This window comes from Ruditapes philippinarum, unplaced genomic scaffold (assembly GCF_026571515.1).
Source record: "Ruditapes philippinarum isolate M1 unplaced genomic scaffold, ASM2657151v2 ctg3777_1_1_1_1, whole genome shotgun sequence".
In the NCBI taxonomy this organism is placed as follows: Eukaryota; Metazoa; Mollusca; class Bivalvia; order Venerida; family Veneridae; genus Ruditapes; species Ruditapes philippinarum.
The window spans coordinates 227,625-243,469 of NW_026852477.1; the positions used below are offsets into that span (position 1 = coordinate 227,625).

The following is a 15,845-nucleotide window of genomic DNA, read 5'->3' on the forward strand; positions in this document are numbered from 1 at the left end:
TGATAAATTATAGGTCGTGTTTATGTTTTTTTGTATTTATTGTTTTTTATTGTCATGTTATTATAAATAAACTGTCAATTTAATTTATTTTGTTGTTTTATTCAATGTTGTTTATTCATCACGATTTTATTTCTAAAAGCTTAAAATAGATAAAAGATAACATTATCATAGTGAGCATCGAACAAATTAATGATTTATTGTGCACTGAATCTTATCCCATCGATCAAATTATAAAATTGAGTGTGGCGACGTAAAATACCACGTTACGCGTTCTGTACGTTTTCAGGGCTAGACGGCCTTACATTAACGTGAATAAACAAGACTTTTGTCTTATGACACCCACCTGTTGAAATCTTAGAATATATTAGTGTTTTTTACCCTATCAATTATGTCTAGTCATCATGTATGACTTTAATGCACAAAACATATTGTACATGCATGTTTGATACTTATTACATGTATAGTTTTTCTTACCCTGTTATCCTTATCGATTTGTCGAATTTGATTATAATTATAACTACACTTGATAAAACATATAAGCTGAAAGGAAGAAAATATTGCAACAAGATTTTTTGAAATTTACCTTCCCATCAACTTGAATCTCAATTTAGAAACATAGGGTAGATTAATAGTTTTAAAGTAATTTAAAGACATGTCCAAGATACTCTATAATTTAAAATATACTGAGCATGACATGTGCATATATACATATCCGATGTAAGAGTTAATATAATCATACACATTTAGCCGTGAATAAGTCGTATTATAGTCAAATCATTATAATCTGTCTAGGGAGATCAATTTAATGATATATTTTCAAAGTTCTGTTGTAATTTATTTAGCGCCAGTAGTCCAGAAAACAGTATTCCAAATGATTTCCCAAAACGCATATTTTGTCCAGGGATACAACATAAACAAAGCAATTTACTTCCAATAAGGTCCGTTATACAGCAACAAACGCTATATAAATTCCAAAATATAGTGCAAAATACATATAATATAAAAGTTAAAAAATCATTAACCAATTAATATGAGCAATAAATCATAAGAGAAATAATGAGTAGGTTTTAAACTACGTTCAGACTTGTCGGACGTAAGTTAACATTGTTTGACGGCGACGTGCATCCGTCCATCCCTCATTTTAACAAGGTTCATTTAAATAACACATTTTTAAAATGAGTTTTTTTTTCGTTTTTATAATTATCTTTCGATCTGTCTTTTTATGCTCCTTCTCTGTGGATTCAAGTAGTTTCCAGTTCAAATCAGTACAGCTTATTTTATTGATCTAACTTTTTCTCAGTACTCTTTGGTATTCAACAAAACTTTAAGGCGCGTTTATTGCATGTTTTCTTAGACACTAACACTTATATCCCTTTACTGATATTTGTTCTGTATCCATTATCCGGATCCTTTCTCAGTAACCACAGCAACTGCCCTACACTCTTCACTGTGATGAACAAATTGTGTTTGATTTTGTAATATTGTATGCAAATAGAGTCATTTGACCACTGCCATCCTGGAAATTGGAATTGAGAAGGGAAATACTATTTATGAATATGCGAAATGTTTGTTTCTAAAAAGTGGCAACTACCATATCTTTACTTCAGCTTTTCAAAAGTCATTTCATTTTCATAATTCTAAATCACGCTTAATAAAACTAAATATATTATTATGCTAGTTGTTATATCTATATGTTTTATGTATTTATTTTATGCGCTGTAATGATAATAGCTTGTTTCTATTTAATTTAAAACTTTCATCTTTTAAAGGCCACTGTAATATGAGCCGTGTCACGACAAAACCAACATAATGGGTTTGCGACCAGCATGGATGCAGACCAGCCTGCTTGCCAACTCTATAACAAGTAGAGAAACTGATAGCGAACAGCATGGATCCTGATCAGACTGCGCGGATGCGCAGGCTGGTCTGGATCCATGCTGGTCGCAAACGCACTATGTTGGTTTTGTCGTGACGCGGCTCATATAGTTTTAAACTTTATAAAGCGTCTGTTGCATGTCATGTGGTAGGAATGTTTTTTTTTTCCACATTAGATTTGCACACCTTACTGCTTGTTACTCACTATGCTCTCATCTTACTTTACGGCCAACATGATCCAAATATTCTCAATGGGTCTGAGGTAAAGGAAAACGGGGATGCACGGCTAGATGAATATAATTAATATGCATAAATTTATATTTAATATGCATAACACAAGTCATAAAAGGCTGTTTTATCATATTTTATGTAATTTTTATTATTTGACCCTTACCGTACTAAACTGTAAGTCTTTTTTATACAATCCGCTTGTTTCAAAAATGTTATACCACTCTTTTAAGGTTATTGAATAAGATACAAATTGTACTAAACAAAATGAAATTTCAATAATGAATATCACAAAAGTACGTCATTCCAAATTATTTTGTCTATGCGTATTTATACATTTAAACTTAGAAATCAGAAATATGGTCATTTTTCTTGCATGGCAATTTTCAAGACGCTACTCGAAAGTGTCGCGTTCTACCTTAAAGCTACATGCCTCCAGATCAGCCAAAATATTTCAATATAAACAAACTTGAGAAAAAGTGAACTAAGATTTATGAAAAGTGAAAGGATTCAAGATTTAAGTTTCAATTTACATAATATATAAGAATAATGACTAAATTTTCAGAATTTATAACTATATTTCTACTGAGTTACTAACGCAGTAAGGGTCACTTTTGTATAATTTGACCTCTTTTTGGTAATTTACGTGGGTTACAAGTGCCGTTTATAATGTGTAAATTGCTTTCTTTTGGTTATTTCACAGTATTATACATTCAAATAATTTTTCCAAAATTCAATGAAAATTAGCATGAACCTGGAGGCATGCTGCTTTAATGCATAATGAGCTCCTAAGCATCACGTTCTAAGTAATCATGAATCCTACATTTGGTGTGAGGAATATTTGAGCATGTTGCGTACTGATCAGATAATATATTGGATTTTGTTATGAGTTTGAGTTAAACTTACTTTTAGAAATACCTAGGGGTGAAGAGTTTCTGTTATCATTTGGCAGTTGATACCATTCAGTAACAACAGTAAGTGGTGAATAAAGCTGAGTATTGCAATGGAGATTTCTTGAGAATTGCTAACATTACATGTGGATCCATCGCCAACAGTTACAGGCAGATAGGAGCGAGCTATGTTATAATTCATTTCAAAAATGAACAAGAAAAGCATTGATGCAAAGCATCAAATGGCGTCCAAGCAAGAAATGCAGAAAGTGAAGATGAACTAGTAGACATAATTGGTTTTTACCAAAATGAACGGACGGAAGACATTGTTCATTATGAACTTTGATTGGCATGCTAGAGATTAAGATATTACTTGTTATTTCTTTATGATCGTGATTATTAATAGCAACGGATATACATGTATACAATCATTTATAATCCATATGTGTAACGCATGATCAACACCACACTTGTGGAATTGTCCCTTATTATGTAATCGCTATTAGCGAAGACCCCCTCTTAAGGTATCTGTTCACACTTAGTAAAAATATGACACTGGTTATATTACCATGTCATGTTGAGCATTTTTGTTAATTATACAATAATTGTAATATCTATCTTAATAACAAAAATACAGATTTTATGAATATTGTTTTCCTCTCTTTTTTGTGTTTTATGTGCTATTTTAATACTGAGTTTTTTTACGTTTACTACTCTTTTTTATTAAAATTGTAAAATAAATTTTAAGAATTCAATTGTCATATTGACCGACGATTTTAACTCAAAACTTAACTGGAAAAAGTCAGTAAATTATGGTTAATCTTTCAATATAATTATAATATTGTTTATTCTTAAACCATGTACATGTACATTTGTATTTTTCTTTATCATTTCTTAAATTATCAATCAATTAAATAATTAATAAAATCTAATTTGTAACTCCTCGGCATCTTTACTAAACACGTATGACAAATTAAATAAATTAAATGTTTTAAAGTTGATAGTGTCATATTAAAACCATAAAAATGTACCTTTTTTTCACAATTATTGTACATATTTATTGTTTTTTATCTCATATAGATAAATTGAAACATGCTATTGTTGTTGTTGTTGTTTTTCGAATTGTATGTTTATGTATAATAATAATCAATAAATTTGAGAGTTGATCTATGTTTATTAATTATTGTAACCAAACTAAGTGACAAACATTCATTTTGGAAAAAAGCTTATTTATCTGTAAAATATTTGTTCTGTTCTGTAACGATATCAAACATCTTCTCCAAAACCGGGGAGACCGGACAATTTATGTGTGATACTATTCGCCGGTCACTAGTATCCCGGTCAAAATAGACCGGGAGAGACCGGAATTACCGATAGGAGTACATCCATCTATAAATAGATCCCTCTATAAAGATTTTCGGAATATTAGGTCATCAACTCATCATTCTATTTTAACATACCATATAACCCACTGTGTACTACAAAATGATAAATAAAAAAACCGAAGAGACGCATTTGAAAATGTTTGCATGCGAAATCCTCCAGTTCGCTAATCATTGTACATATCGCGACATTTCATTTTTAATTAATAAAAATCAAGCACCCTCATACCGATCGGAATGATCGGCTTTTATTATGACCGACTAAAAGGCTCGAGAAGTTGCTGTCGCCCTTTCACAAAATCTGATTTCATTCCATAAAGGGGTGCCGCGCTTCGGCGCGGACGCCAATGAAGTCTGTAACTGCTGATTGAAGCGTTTTAAGTCCATTTTCCTTGTGCAAGTTTTGTGAGGCATGTGATAATTATATATGATTCAAGCTGAAATTAATTTCTCAATTTCAAGTCCTAACGTGTTTTATATCATGCAATACAACATTGGTGCATTCTAGAATTGGTCTTATAAACGTGGGATAAGTTATTTTGAAAGAATTTCTATCAAGAATAAATTTTAGTTTTTTTTCAAATTATGATGATATATTGCCACGATTTGACAAAACCAACATAATGGGTTTACGACTAGCATGGATCCAGACCAGCCTGCGCATCCGCGCAGTCTGATCAGGATCCATGCTGTTCGCTTACCAACCCTTTTACAAGTAGAAAAACTGATAGCGAACAGCATGGATCCTGTCAGACTGCGCGGATGCGCAGGCTGGTCTGGATCCATGCTGGTCGCAAAAGCATTATGTTGGTTTTGTCGTGACGCGGCTCATTTTGTTTTGATGGTGTCAGTCTGATGATTGGAGAATGTAACACTTAGTTGTTATGAGGTGTGACTTCTTGCACGTGTGTATCGTTCATTGCATAAGGGAGTAGGTAGACTTAGAAACTTGCCGATACATTATAATAATTATTCAGTTATACGTTTGTGCATCGTAAGTTATAACATGTGATAAAATGGAAGTTCACGTGACCTCACTTTAATACACAACAACTACTCATGTCATACATATCACGTATTCATGAGTTACTTCCCGTTTAAACATTCAACTTCAGTAAGTATGCATTTCCCATGTCTACCAATTGAAATGCTTAATTTCTTCAGACCGTATATCACATGTATTTACATGACGTAGAAAGGCAGAAAGAAAATAATCTTGTTGCTTGCGTAATAACAAAACTCTTGCATCAAATTAATATTATTGCAGAGTTCAATAGCGTCATCATGGGAATAATACAGCGAATGAAATGTCGCACCCACATCAGCAAGTTGGATGTTTACCTGAAAAATGTACGTGCATTTAATCAAATATATTTGTTTCCCCCAGTGTGAAAAGAGCGATTTATTATTCAAATTCAATTTGTATAGTAATTGAGAATATGGTAGTGCACTTACTTACTTAAAAAAGGAAATTCGAAACCACCAACGATATAATTATTGTGATAGAGTCAGACAATTTTAAACATAATACCTGTTACGTCGGAATATGATGTAAGTTGCTCTAACTAATTACAAATATTGATTTGATATACAAGTAGCATATACGTAGAAACATTTTATTGATTTAATACACACGTAGCGTATTGGTATTGATATGCAAGTATTGCCTAAAATTATTTAACTGCGATTTCGCAATCATTATGAGGTGGTTAGTTGTGGTGGTTTTAGCTATATCAAAAAAGCGTGACAATCGTCATTACTACAAGGGGAAATCTATTGTATAATATGGAGGGTGATTTATGCCAAAATTACATCTTGCTTTCTTACGTTACATCGTGCTTTCTAACTTGTACATTATGCATTCTGACATATACATCTTGCATTCTGACTTTTACATGTTGCTTTCTTACATGCACATTATGCTTTCTGCTGTGTGCGACTTGCTTAATTTTATGTTGATTCGTTATTTAACGATTCAATTATTATTCATTTGTTGATCTGGTATATTAATTCAATAAATTAACCTGCAACTGTTGTATTTGGTCTATTTTACTCAGCTTGAATGACGAATGTCATAAGGTAGATGCGCATAGCCGAAAAGCCGAATGCAGCAAGCATATAATACAACGCGACTTCTGCTGTAATAATATGTGACACCCAAATTATGCTAACAGGTGGCGCTACAGTTATATTCTCGGTAAAGTCCGTATTGCGGTTCGGATTCAGTTTACCAAGTTACGTCCCTTTGTTTTAAAATTTCCATTTGCACTCATGGAGAAAATATACAAAACGATTTAACCAATTTTTATATTTATTAATGAAACTATATTAACAGCTGACAATGACAAGTTGCACATTTCCAAATCAATGGTTTAAGAATTTATTTTTATTCATCAACAAAATAATTATAAAATAGAACAGTTGTTCAACATTGTGCAAAGTGCTTTGGCCATAAAAAACTTATTAAAATATTTTTTGACATGGGTTATTTCCAATACCTGTGACCATCCACAACATTTTTAATGTGTTTCTATTGATTAGGACATTTTCTTGCCTATTTTCAAACTAATTTTGTACACACGTTAGATTTTTTAAATTCAACTTGTCAAAAAATGTCTTTTTTTACTAAGTTGAAATTATTCACTAAGATGCTTTATGGCCCCAGGTTCTTGTTCACAGTGTCAGCTTAAAACTGAAGGAACTGCTGCCAAAATCAGCTGATTCTGAGAAAAAAAAAAGAAAAAAAAGGCAAAACTGTCTAGTCTGTCAATCTGTGAGAGTTTAGCTTTAGGACGAATGATTTCATAATATTAATTGATGAGTACATAAAAACAAAATGTACAAAAAATGTCCCAAGAAATGGTTATAAAATCAAATGAATTGTTTGTCATAAAAGATATTAATAAACATTTATTTTCATTTTTTTTAAAGAAAACTACTAAAAAGGCATCTTCAGCCAAACATGCAATATTCATTTTATAACCATTTCTTGGAACCATTTTTGTACATTTTGTTTTTACGTACACATCAATTAATAGTATGAAATCATTCGTCCTAAAGCTACACCACGGTGCATATCTATATCGGTACCCTCTTTGCGAAATCTGCTCAAACGGTACCCTTTTTACACATGCACAGGTCATTCTCTGCTAAAAACAAACCAGCGATGGATAACAATCCAGTAAAAATTTCAATGTAATAAGGAAAGGGGTTTGACACGTACAAAAAGATATATCCCACGGAACATAGAATGTTTTTTATTTATGTGGCTGATTTGTCATGTGCCCGTTTTTCGTGTACTGCAACTTCACAAATAAGCTACAAAAAATCGACATGTCTTGGCCTTGTCCCATCACCTCGACATACTTTTCGGGCTGCAATGAACCGTGGGCTTGATTATATAATGCATCATATATATTTAATATGTTCAATTTACATATCATCTTCGGACAAATGGCAGTATATTTGTCAAAAATAAATGTAAAATTCATAAAAACACCATACTTAGGTTTTGCAGCGTACCCTCATGGCACAACATTGCTTTTATTTGCGTTAATCGTTAAATAGGTATGAAATATTTCTTACTTTTATGTAAATATTACATACTTAACGATTAACGCAAATAAAAAGCATATGTCGTGCCCCTTGTGGGTACGTATGTGTTAAAAAAATGAGAGATAATGTGATATAAAAAATTCAAAATGAAGAGAGGTAGCCCGTGCCGCTGCAAAAGAAAAAAGGCAAAACTGTCTAGTCTGACAGACTAGACAGTTTTGACATTTTATTTTATTTTTTTCTCAGAATCAGCTGATTTTGGCAGCAGTTCCTTCAGTTTTAAGCTGACACTATGAACAAGAACCTGGGCCGTATTCATAAAGCATCGTAATATAGTGAATAATAACAACTTGGTGAAAAAAAGACATTTTTTGACAAGTTGAATTTAAAAAATCTAACGTGTGTACAAAATTAGTTTGAAAATAGGCAAGAAAATGTCCTAATTAATAAAAACACATTAAAATGTTATGGATGGTCACAGGTATTGGAAATAAGCCATGTCAAAATTTAAGAACTTTTCAAGAGGATGAAATATTTTAATAAGAAGTTTTTTTATGACCCAAGCACTTTGAACAATGTTGAACAACTGTTCTATTTTATAATTATTTTGTTGATGAAAAAAAAAATTCTAAAACCATTGATTTGGAAAAGTGCAACTTGTCATTGTCAGCTGGAAATATAATTTGACCTACAGAGTTTCATTTATAAATATAAAAAATGGTTAAATCGTTTTGTATATTTTCTCCATGAGTGCAAATGGAAATTTTAAAACAAAGGGACGTAACTTGGTAAACTGAATCCGAACCGCAATACGGACTTTACCGAGAATATAACTGTAGCGCCACCTGTTAGCAAAATTTGGGTGTCACATATTATTACAGCAGATGTCGCGTTGTATTATGCTTGCTGCATTCGGCTTTCGCCTATGCGCATTCTACCTTATGACATTCGATTCGTCATTCAAGCTGAGTAAATAGACACAAATACAAACAGTAGCAGGTTAATTTATTGAATTAATATACCAGATCAACAAATGAATAATATAACGACATCAACATAAAATTAAGCAAGTCGCACACAGCAGAAAGCATAATGTGCATGTAAGAAAGCAACATGTAAAAGTCAGAATGCAAGATGTATATGTCAGAATGCATAATGTACAAGTTAGAAAGCACGATGTATAAGTTAGAAAGCACGATGTAACGTTAGAAAGCAAGATGTAATTTTGGCATAAATCACCCTCCATAGTATAAGGTACTAAGGGGTCTTTTAACTACAGCCTAAAAGAATGGCGGCGTAGCTCAGTGTGATACAAGTTAAAGGTTCGAGGAACTTAGTTCCTTGATGTTAAAGGTTCGAGGAACTTAGTTCCTTGATGCCTTGATGTGGGAATGTTGATAATTTGTTCATTTGTTCAAAAAAGAAAGAAGGAACAGAATAAAAAAAAAACATAATAAAAACATTATGCGCCAAAAGTGTTTAAAGTAATCAACAAAAATACAAGATGTCAAAGTAAGACTCGGACCTACAACATTGAACAAGCCTGGAAAGATATTCTCGACTCGCTTATCCTTACCAATTGCTATATAGACGCCTGTAAACATACCGATTTTATGTAGTAATATGTTTTCAGGATGGCTACCAATTTACACCTTAGAATTTTAATATCTCACGTTTTATAGCTGTTTAGAGTAAAAAACTGTAAAATAGTTAACCATTTGGTGGTAACCTGGAATAATATTGACCATAGATCATTTCCACACCAATATTGAAAGCACCCAGAACATCTATTTATATGATACTTGGTGTGATTTCTTCAAGATTGTAATAAAAACATTTTAATATTTATAATAATAAAAACGACAATGAAAATTTTTTGAAGAGGTTTCTATTTTATATATATACTAAATGAAACAGATACAGATGTAGTGCATTGTATTGCTTATATTTTGTTAAATAAGATATAGTGAAAGTATAGGGACAATAATTTCATGTAGAAATGGCATAATGCGACATCGGTGGTCTATTTCTCTTCAGAAAATGAACGAGACCGTTACATCCATTCTCTTTCCGACTCTCTGAAATATTTATGCATCCCTAACCATATCCCTTTTTTAAAGCTTAAAATGTAATATAATCAGACATTAACTAAAACAAAAAATTTGTATTAATTTGAGATTTAGCAGACGTTCAAAACATTAACACAATCTGAAATGTTTCGTATCATATACCTAGTGAGCTTTACAATAACATTCACGTTTTGTAAATACATTATAATATCCATTTAATAAAAATATGTCAGATGTATCATTTTAAACTTTTTGTAAACTTAATTAAATTTGTTTAATATTTTTTTTACTAATAATTCTCTTCATTGATACAAGTGACACCATTTTATATGAAGCACTAAAACACCACGATATTTTGATTAAAGTTTCTTCTCTATAACAGTTCCAATAAAAAGACAACACATTCATTCATCAAAGATCGGAAATACAACTAACGAACCCTTGTTGCATAGTAACCTTGACTTACAATATGCTGACAAAACAACATGTACATGTATATGCTAATAGGACATCATGCTTGACTTGTCTTAATTACATCTACGTCATCTAACTTGTCTCAACATATACATATTGTAAAACGATTATAATGATGAATGTGGTTGTTCTATGTTTATATTATCCCGACAAGTGTAAAGTACATTTGAGTCGCGTCACGACAAAACCAACATAATGGGTTTGCGACCAGCATGGATCCAGACCAGCCTGCGCATCCGCGCAGTCTGATCAGGATCCATGCTGTCCGCTGTCAGATTCTCTACTTATTGTAGGGTTGGTAAGCGAACAGCATGGATCCTGATCAGACTGCGCGGATGCGCAGGCTGGTCTGGATGCATGCTGGTCGCAAACCCATTATGTTGGTTTTTTCGTGACACGGCTCATTTGGCTTTAAAATATACCAGTTTATGCACATACATGTGCCTTCGAACTAACAAAAGCCATTAGCAACAAAATAAAAATATTATATTACTGTTTTTTGAAAAAGTACCATGAGAATACTTCTTTATATTTTCTTTGACTGTTGTTTTTCTATGTGTAACGAGATACATGTACAAGTTGAATAAACGTTTTCTTCTCTTTTTTACACCATATAATTCTATTACCTTTCAGTAAGCGTACTCATGTAAGAGAAATGAACCAGTATTACTCTAAATATGTTCAATAATGGATACAATACATATACTATATATTTATACATTTACAACTTATATCTTAAATTTATCATTAAAACATACATATGATGTATAAACATTTACTTTAATTCAATAGATGTCACAGAAAAAAGTTCTATCCTTGTCACGTTTAATTACACTAATTCAATTTGCGACATATACAACAAAAAAGTTGTAGATATGAATAAATTTAATTTGTGCAAAAATTAAATGTTGTAAATAATACACAATCCGGATTCTCAGATTTTAATATTTGAATGCTTCGTATTCATTTTACTTTCATAATTTTTCCTTAAATGTGTACGTTCTGTTACATTATGCTTACCTTTACAATATGAATAAGATAACATACTACATGTAAATTTGAAAATCTTAATCGCTAAAGCATGTTTATTTTGTACATTAAACCTCCAAAACGTCATCGTTTACATGGGTATGACGTTAACGATAATTGATCAATTAATGTATAAGGAAACAATTAACGCTAGTTATCCTCGCGTTATTTCAGCACGTTATGAGAACACTAAACGTCGACGTACGATTGGTTGACAACTATGATGTCATACCACAGCTGATTGCGGTTTTCTTGATTGACCTTTTAAGACAACGTTCACGTCGATCTATATAAAAAGACGGAGAGACCACTGCAACTTCAGATATCAAGGATTTGTCAGTGGAGTAAGTCGGAGAAAGAAGTAGGAACTTTGAAGCCAGAAAATTGTATATATTATACAACAAATATACAAAAAAAAAACTGAAAAAAGCAAAACTTAAACCAAGAAAAAGAACTTAAGAAACAAAACAGAGAAAATAAGGTAAGTGTTAGAAAATAAAGTCACTTCTTTAAACCAACGCGATTCAAAAAGTGTAATGTCTACATAAATAATTATTAAATACAGTTGTTCATAAAATTTTTTACTTACATGTAATATCACTATAACTTATTTAAACAACCTTTGAAAATCTGTGTTTACTATAAGCAGTTTCCTGATTTTCGTAATTATCAGTATCAGGATGGTTATTAAAATATAATTGAAACGGAGCAAGATTTGCGATTTTAACAATAATTTTATCTAAGTATATCATTACATAAATAATAAATTTTGTGTTTTTTTTTCAGATTTGAAGAAAATTAACAAGATGAACCTCTTTCTTCAAACACTCGCATGTTTCGTTTTCGTGTCAGCAGTATTTGGACAAGGTAAGACCACTTTATCAACTTATCTTAAGATTATTTATTTAACCTCATTCCAACGATTGTTTCATTATCAAAACCAACAAAAAGCACACTGTCTTTGCCTTATAGTATTAAAACAAACAGTTCTAAGTAAAGAAATAGTATCATGCCTGCTATTTTAAAACAATCAGTTTCTTTATCACATAAATGGTTATCCTCCTACTTTGAAAAATAATTAATAAAAAGTAAGCAAGTTGTTATCAGATACTGGCTGTAAACATTTAGACAAAAATTTATTACACTATCATCATTAGATAATGTATGCATAAAACATTTTTGATGATGAGTCTTGGAACTTTGTTCGCTTAATTTATTTTTTCATAGGTAAACATTCCTTGCAACACTAACATGTCTCTACATGTTTATCGTTATAAGAACACGATTTAACGATTTCATCGCCATGTTTAAGTGACATAATTTAATAAAAAATTATCTGTAAACTCCGATATAAAAAATTTGAAAGATCAACTAATTTGGACTGATGGGCAACAGTAAGTGGTTAGATATGACTGTTTGTAAAACAACATTTAGAAAATGACCATTTTCAGGTCAACATGCTATATCAAACATTTATATTTTAGGTTATCAAGGACGCCAACGCAAACCAAACGTTATCCCAAAGAAACCTTTACATACAGGAGAATTTGATCCATTTGCTAGTAGATTTGACAATGGTCTTGACAGCCTAAGAAGAGGGGGTATGTTCGGCATGCCAGAAGACATTCAAAGAATACTTGGCAGTACAGTAAATGGGGGTGTAATGATGGGTGGAATGAATGGATTGCCTCGACATGGTGGTACGTTGAACTCAGATGGTTTGGTCAATGGTTGGGGAGCTGACATTAATGAACCAGTCATTCCTGCTGTTCAAATGTGGAATGATCCTTTGAACGGTGCTGCTTTTCCGGAAGATTATAGCGGTCAAGAATTGGTATTTGATAGGAGATTAAACAGATATGTTATTAAGCCTAGTGCGTCAGTTGGACATCAAATTGCAAAAGAAGCTCATGTTGTTCCTACCGGTCATAAAAGCGTGAAAGCTGAACATAACATGGTCAAGGAAGCAAACCATATAGATAGAAAAACATTAGGTGGTGCCATTGGCGGCATAGGAGGTCCCATCGGCGGCATGGGGGCAGGACCATTTGGACCTACCGTTAACCGACTTGGAACTGTCAATGCTGGAGATATAACCGTTGATGACCCAAGAGTTATTGCCCATAATATCGGAGTTGCTACACTTGGTGCAGATGCTGTTGCTGGTCACAACATTGCCAAAAACTCTGGTACTCCTGTAATTCGTGGATTTATTAACCCACACGGCCCTGTGTCTTCTTCAATAGAGCACGATATGGTTAAAACATCTGGAGTTGTAGCAAATGATCCTTTCGGAGTTGGAATTGATCCTTTAGGCCAGGTTGCTCATGGAAACATGAAAGTATCAAATGGAAGACACATTGGAGTTTCAAATTTTGGACCACTTAATAATGGCATTGGAATGCGTCCTTTTGGAGTAATGGGTAAGACAGCAGATCCAGTCCACAATGTAGACAAAGTTGGACAATCTGGAATTGCAGGTATCGGTCACGACCCACTTGCTGCATCTTTAGGTCATGGAATTGCAAAACAAGCCATAGGTGAAGCCGCTAATGTTATAAACATGGGATCTAGAGGTGGTCTTGCGGCCGGAGACCCGCTTGCTATTGCTGCCACAAACGGTCTTGTAAGGGAGTCTCTCAATGTTGCTGATAAAACGATTGCTATGGCTTCGTCTGGAGTTGGCGGACATAGAGGTATCGGTGCCGGCATGAGTATCTTTGGTCAAAATGCAATGATTCACCCAACACCAGTGAAGAAACCTCCTCCAAAATTCCCGACTGGATATGTAGGCCGAAGAAGGCAATAAAACGTAAGTACTGATATAAACAACTTTACATTTCGTTTAAAATATCACTTTGAATACAAAGGAAAATAATGTAAATGTTGAACCAAGGTTAATGTATTGTATAAGTTACTTGGCAACTTCATGAAAGTGCAAGAATGTAGATATTGTATGATTTAAAGGATGTAATAAAAATGTGCATAAAATATTTTGGAAATTTGAATTATAATTTTGAGATCGGGAAATATTTGCACGTTTAATCTCATCAGATCATTACCATAGTGTCAACAGCGGCCAATATTACAGATTTGTTTTTGTCAGATCCAAACCGTTATTACAACTTTTCCATATCTTTCTTACAGAATAAATGGCGCTTCATCCAAGACTTCTGTGCAATATCGTCTGCTGCCCTCGAGATGGGAAGCAACTTCTGCGAATCCAACTACAATATAAATATTGTGATATGTATTTCCAATATATTTGTAATAAATTGTAATAAATTTATTAATATAATTAAAATAATATAAAAAGACAACAAATATTGTATTTATGATTTGTATTTGCATGTACTTTTATTCTAAGAGTGAATAATATATACATTTGTTGCCTTTTGGAACAACTAGAAAAACATTACTCTCCTAAAATAACTATTCAAAAGTATTCATATGAATAAAACAAAATTTTATCAGTCATTTCTTGAACTGCAATTTCAAAGTGTATCATGCTTACATTCTAATTGATCAGTTAACTGAAGTCTACACTAGTTCTAAAAGTCTGCATCAGAGCGACTTGGTAACGGTATAGTCAGCTTGCAAAACGCAAATAAACATTGACAAACGAGTCTGTCTGCTAGACATAGATGGTGACTTTCACAAAACAAATTATGGCATTGCAGACTATTATTCTTTTCCTTTTAACATGTATTCGGCAATTGAAAAAAAAATGTATCCAGCGGATTTGAAACTGTCACCTTTTAGAATAGAATGTTGATAGAGGGAAATAAAACATCCAAAAATCCCATAAGAACGCACATGGCACCGGCTAAAGCAGTAATTCGACATTTATCATGATGATGATACGGCATGATGAGAAATAAGCTATTGATAAAGTATGTTCTAAAATGCTTGCTAAGTGATATGTGGTAGCTGTAAAACAATGCTGCGTACTTCACTTAAGTTGTGTTGTACTTTCCAGGTCCATGGAATCATTGATTCTAAAACTTAATTGTGTAGAAGATAGAATACAGCTTAAGCCAGTTCTAGGGGGCATGAAAGATATTACACTTTCAATTATCTCTCGTGAGCAAACGACATCAAACCTAGTGTGCAATATTCACTTTTAAACTTTTGAGGGATCTTCACTTGCCAAATTTGTTTTGCTTAATTTTGTGTTCATATTACTTACCATATAACATAAATATTTACAAGGGATTTGTAATCGGGCTATTGTTGTGATAATATGTTCAAAAGAAGCCACAGCGTTATTGAATAAGCACAGTGCTATCTTCTCATAAGAAACATCAAATGACAAGTCACTTAAGTCAATAAAACACATAAAC

At 32.5% G+C, this 15,845-nt stretch overlaps 1 protein-coding gene across 1 annotated transcript; it reads left to right on the forward strand.

Annotated features, from left to right (window-relative positions):
- The first annotated feature begins 11,817 nt into the window (after positions 1–11,817).
- LOC132714455 (uncharacterized) lies at positions 11,818–14,817 on the forward strand. The gene is made up of 4 exons (XM_060697348.1): positions 11,818–11,983; positions 12,289–12,369; positions 12,987–14,314; positions 14,650–14,817. Exons 2-3 carry the CDS (start codon positions 12,309–12,311, stop codon positions 14,309–14,311), a joined length of 1,386 nt encoding a protein of 461 aa, XP_060553331.1. The 5' UTR covers positions 11,818–11,983; positions 12,289–12,308; the 3' UTR covers positions 14,312–14,314; positions 14,650–14,817.
- Positions 14,818–15,845: the final 1,028 nt, after the last annotated feature.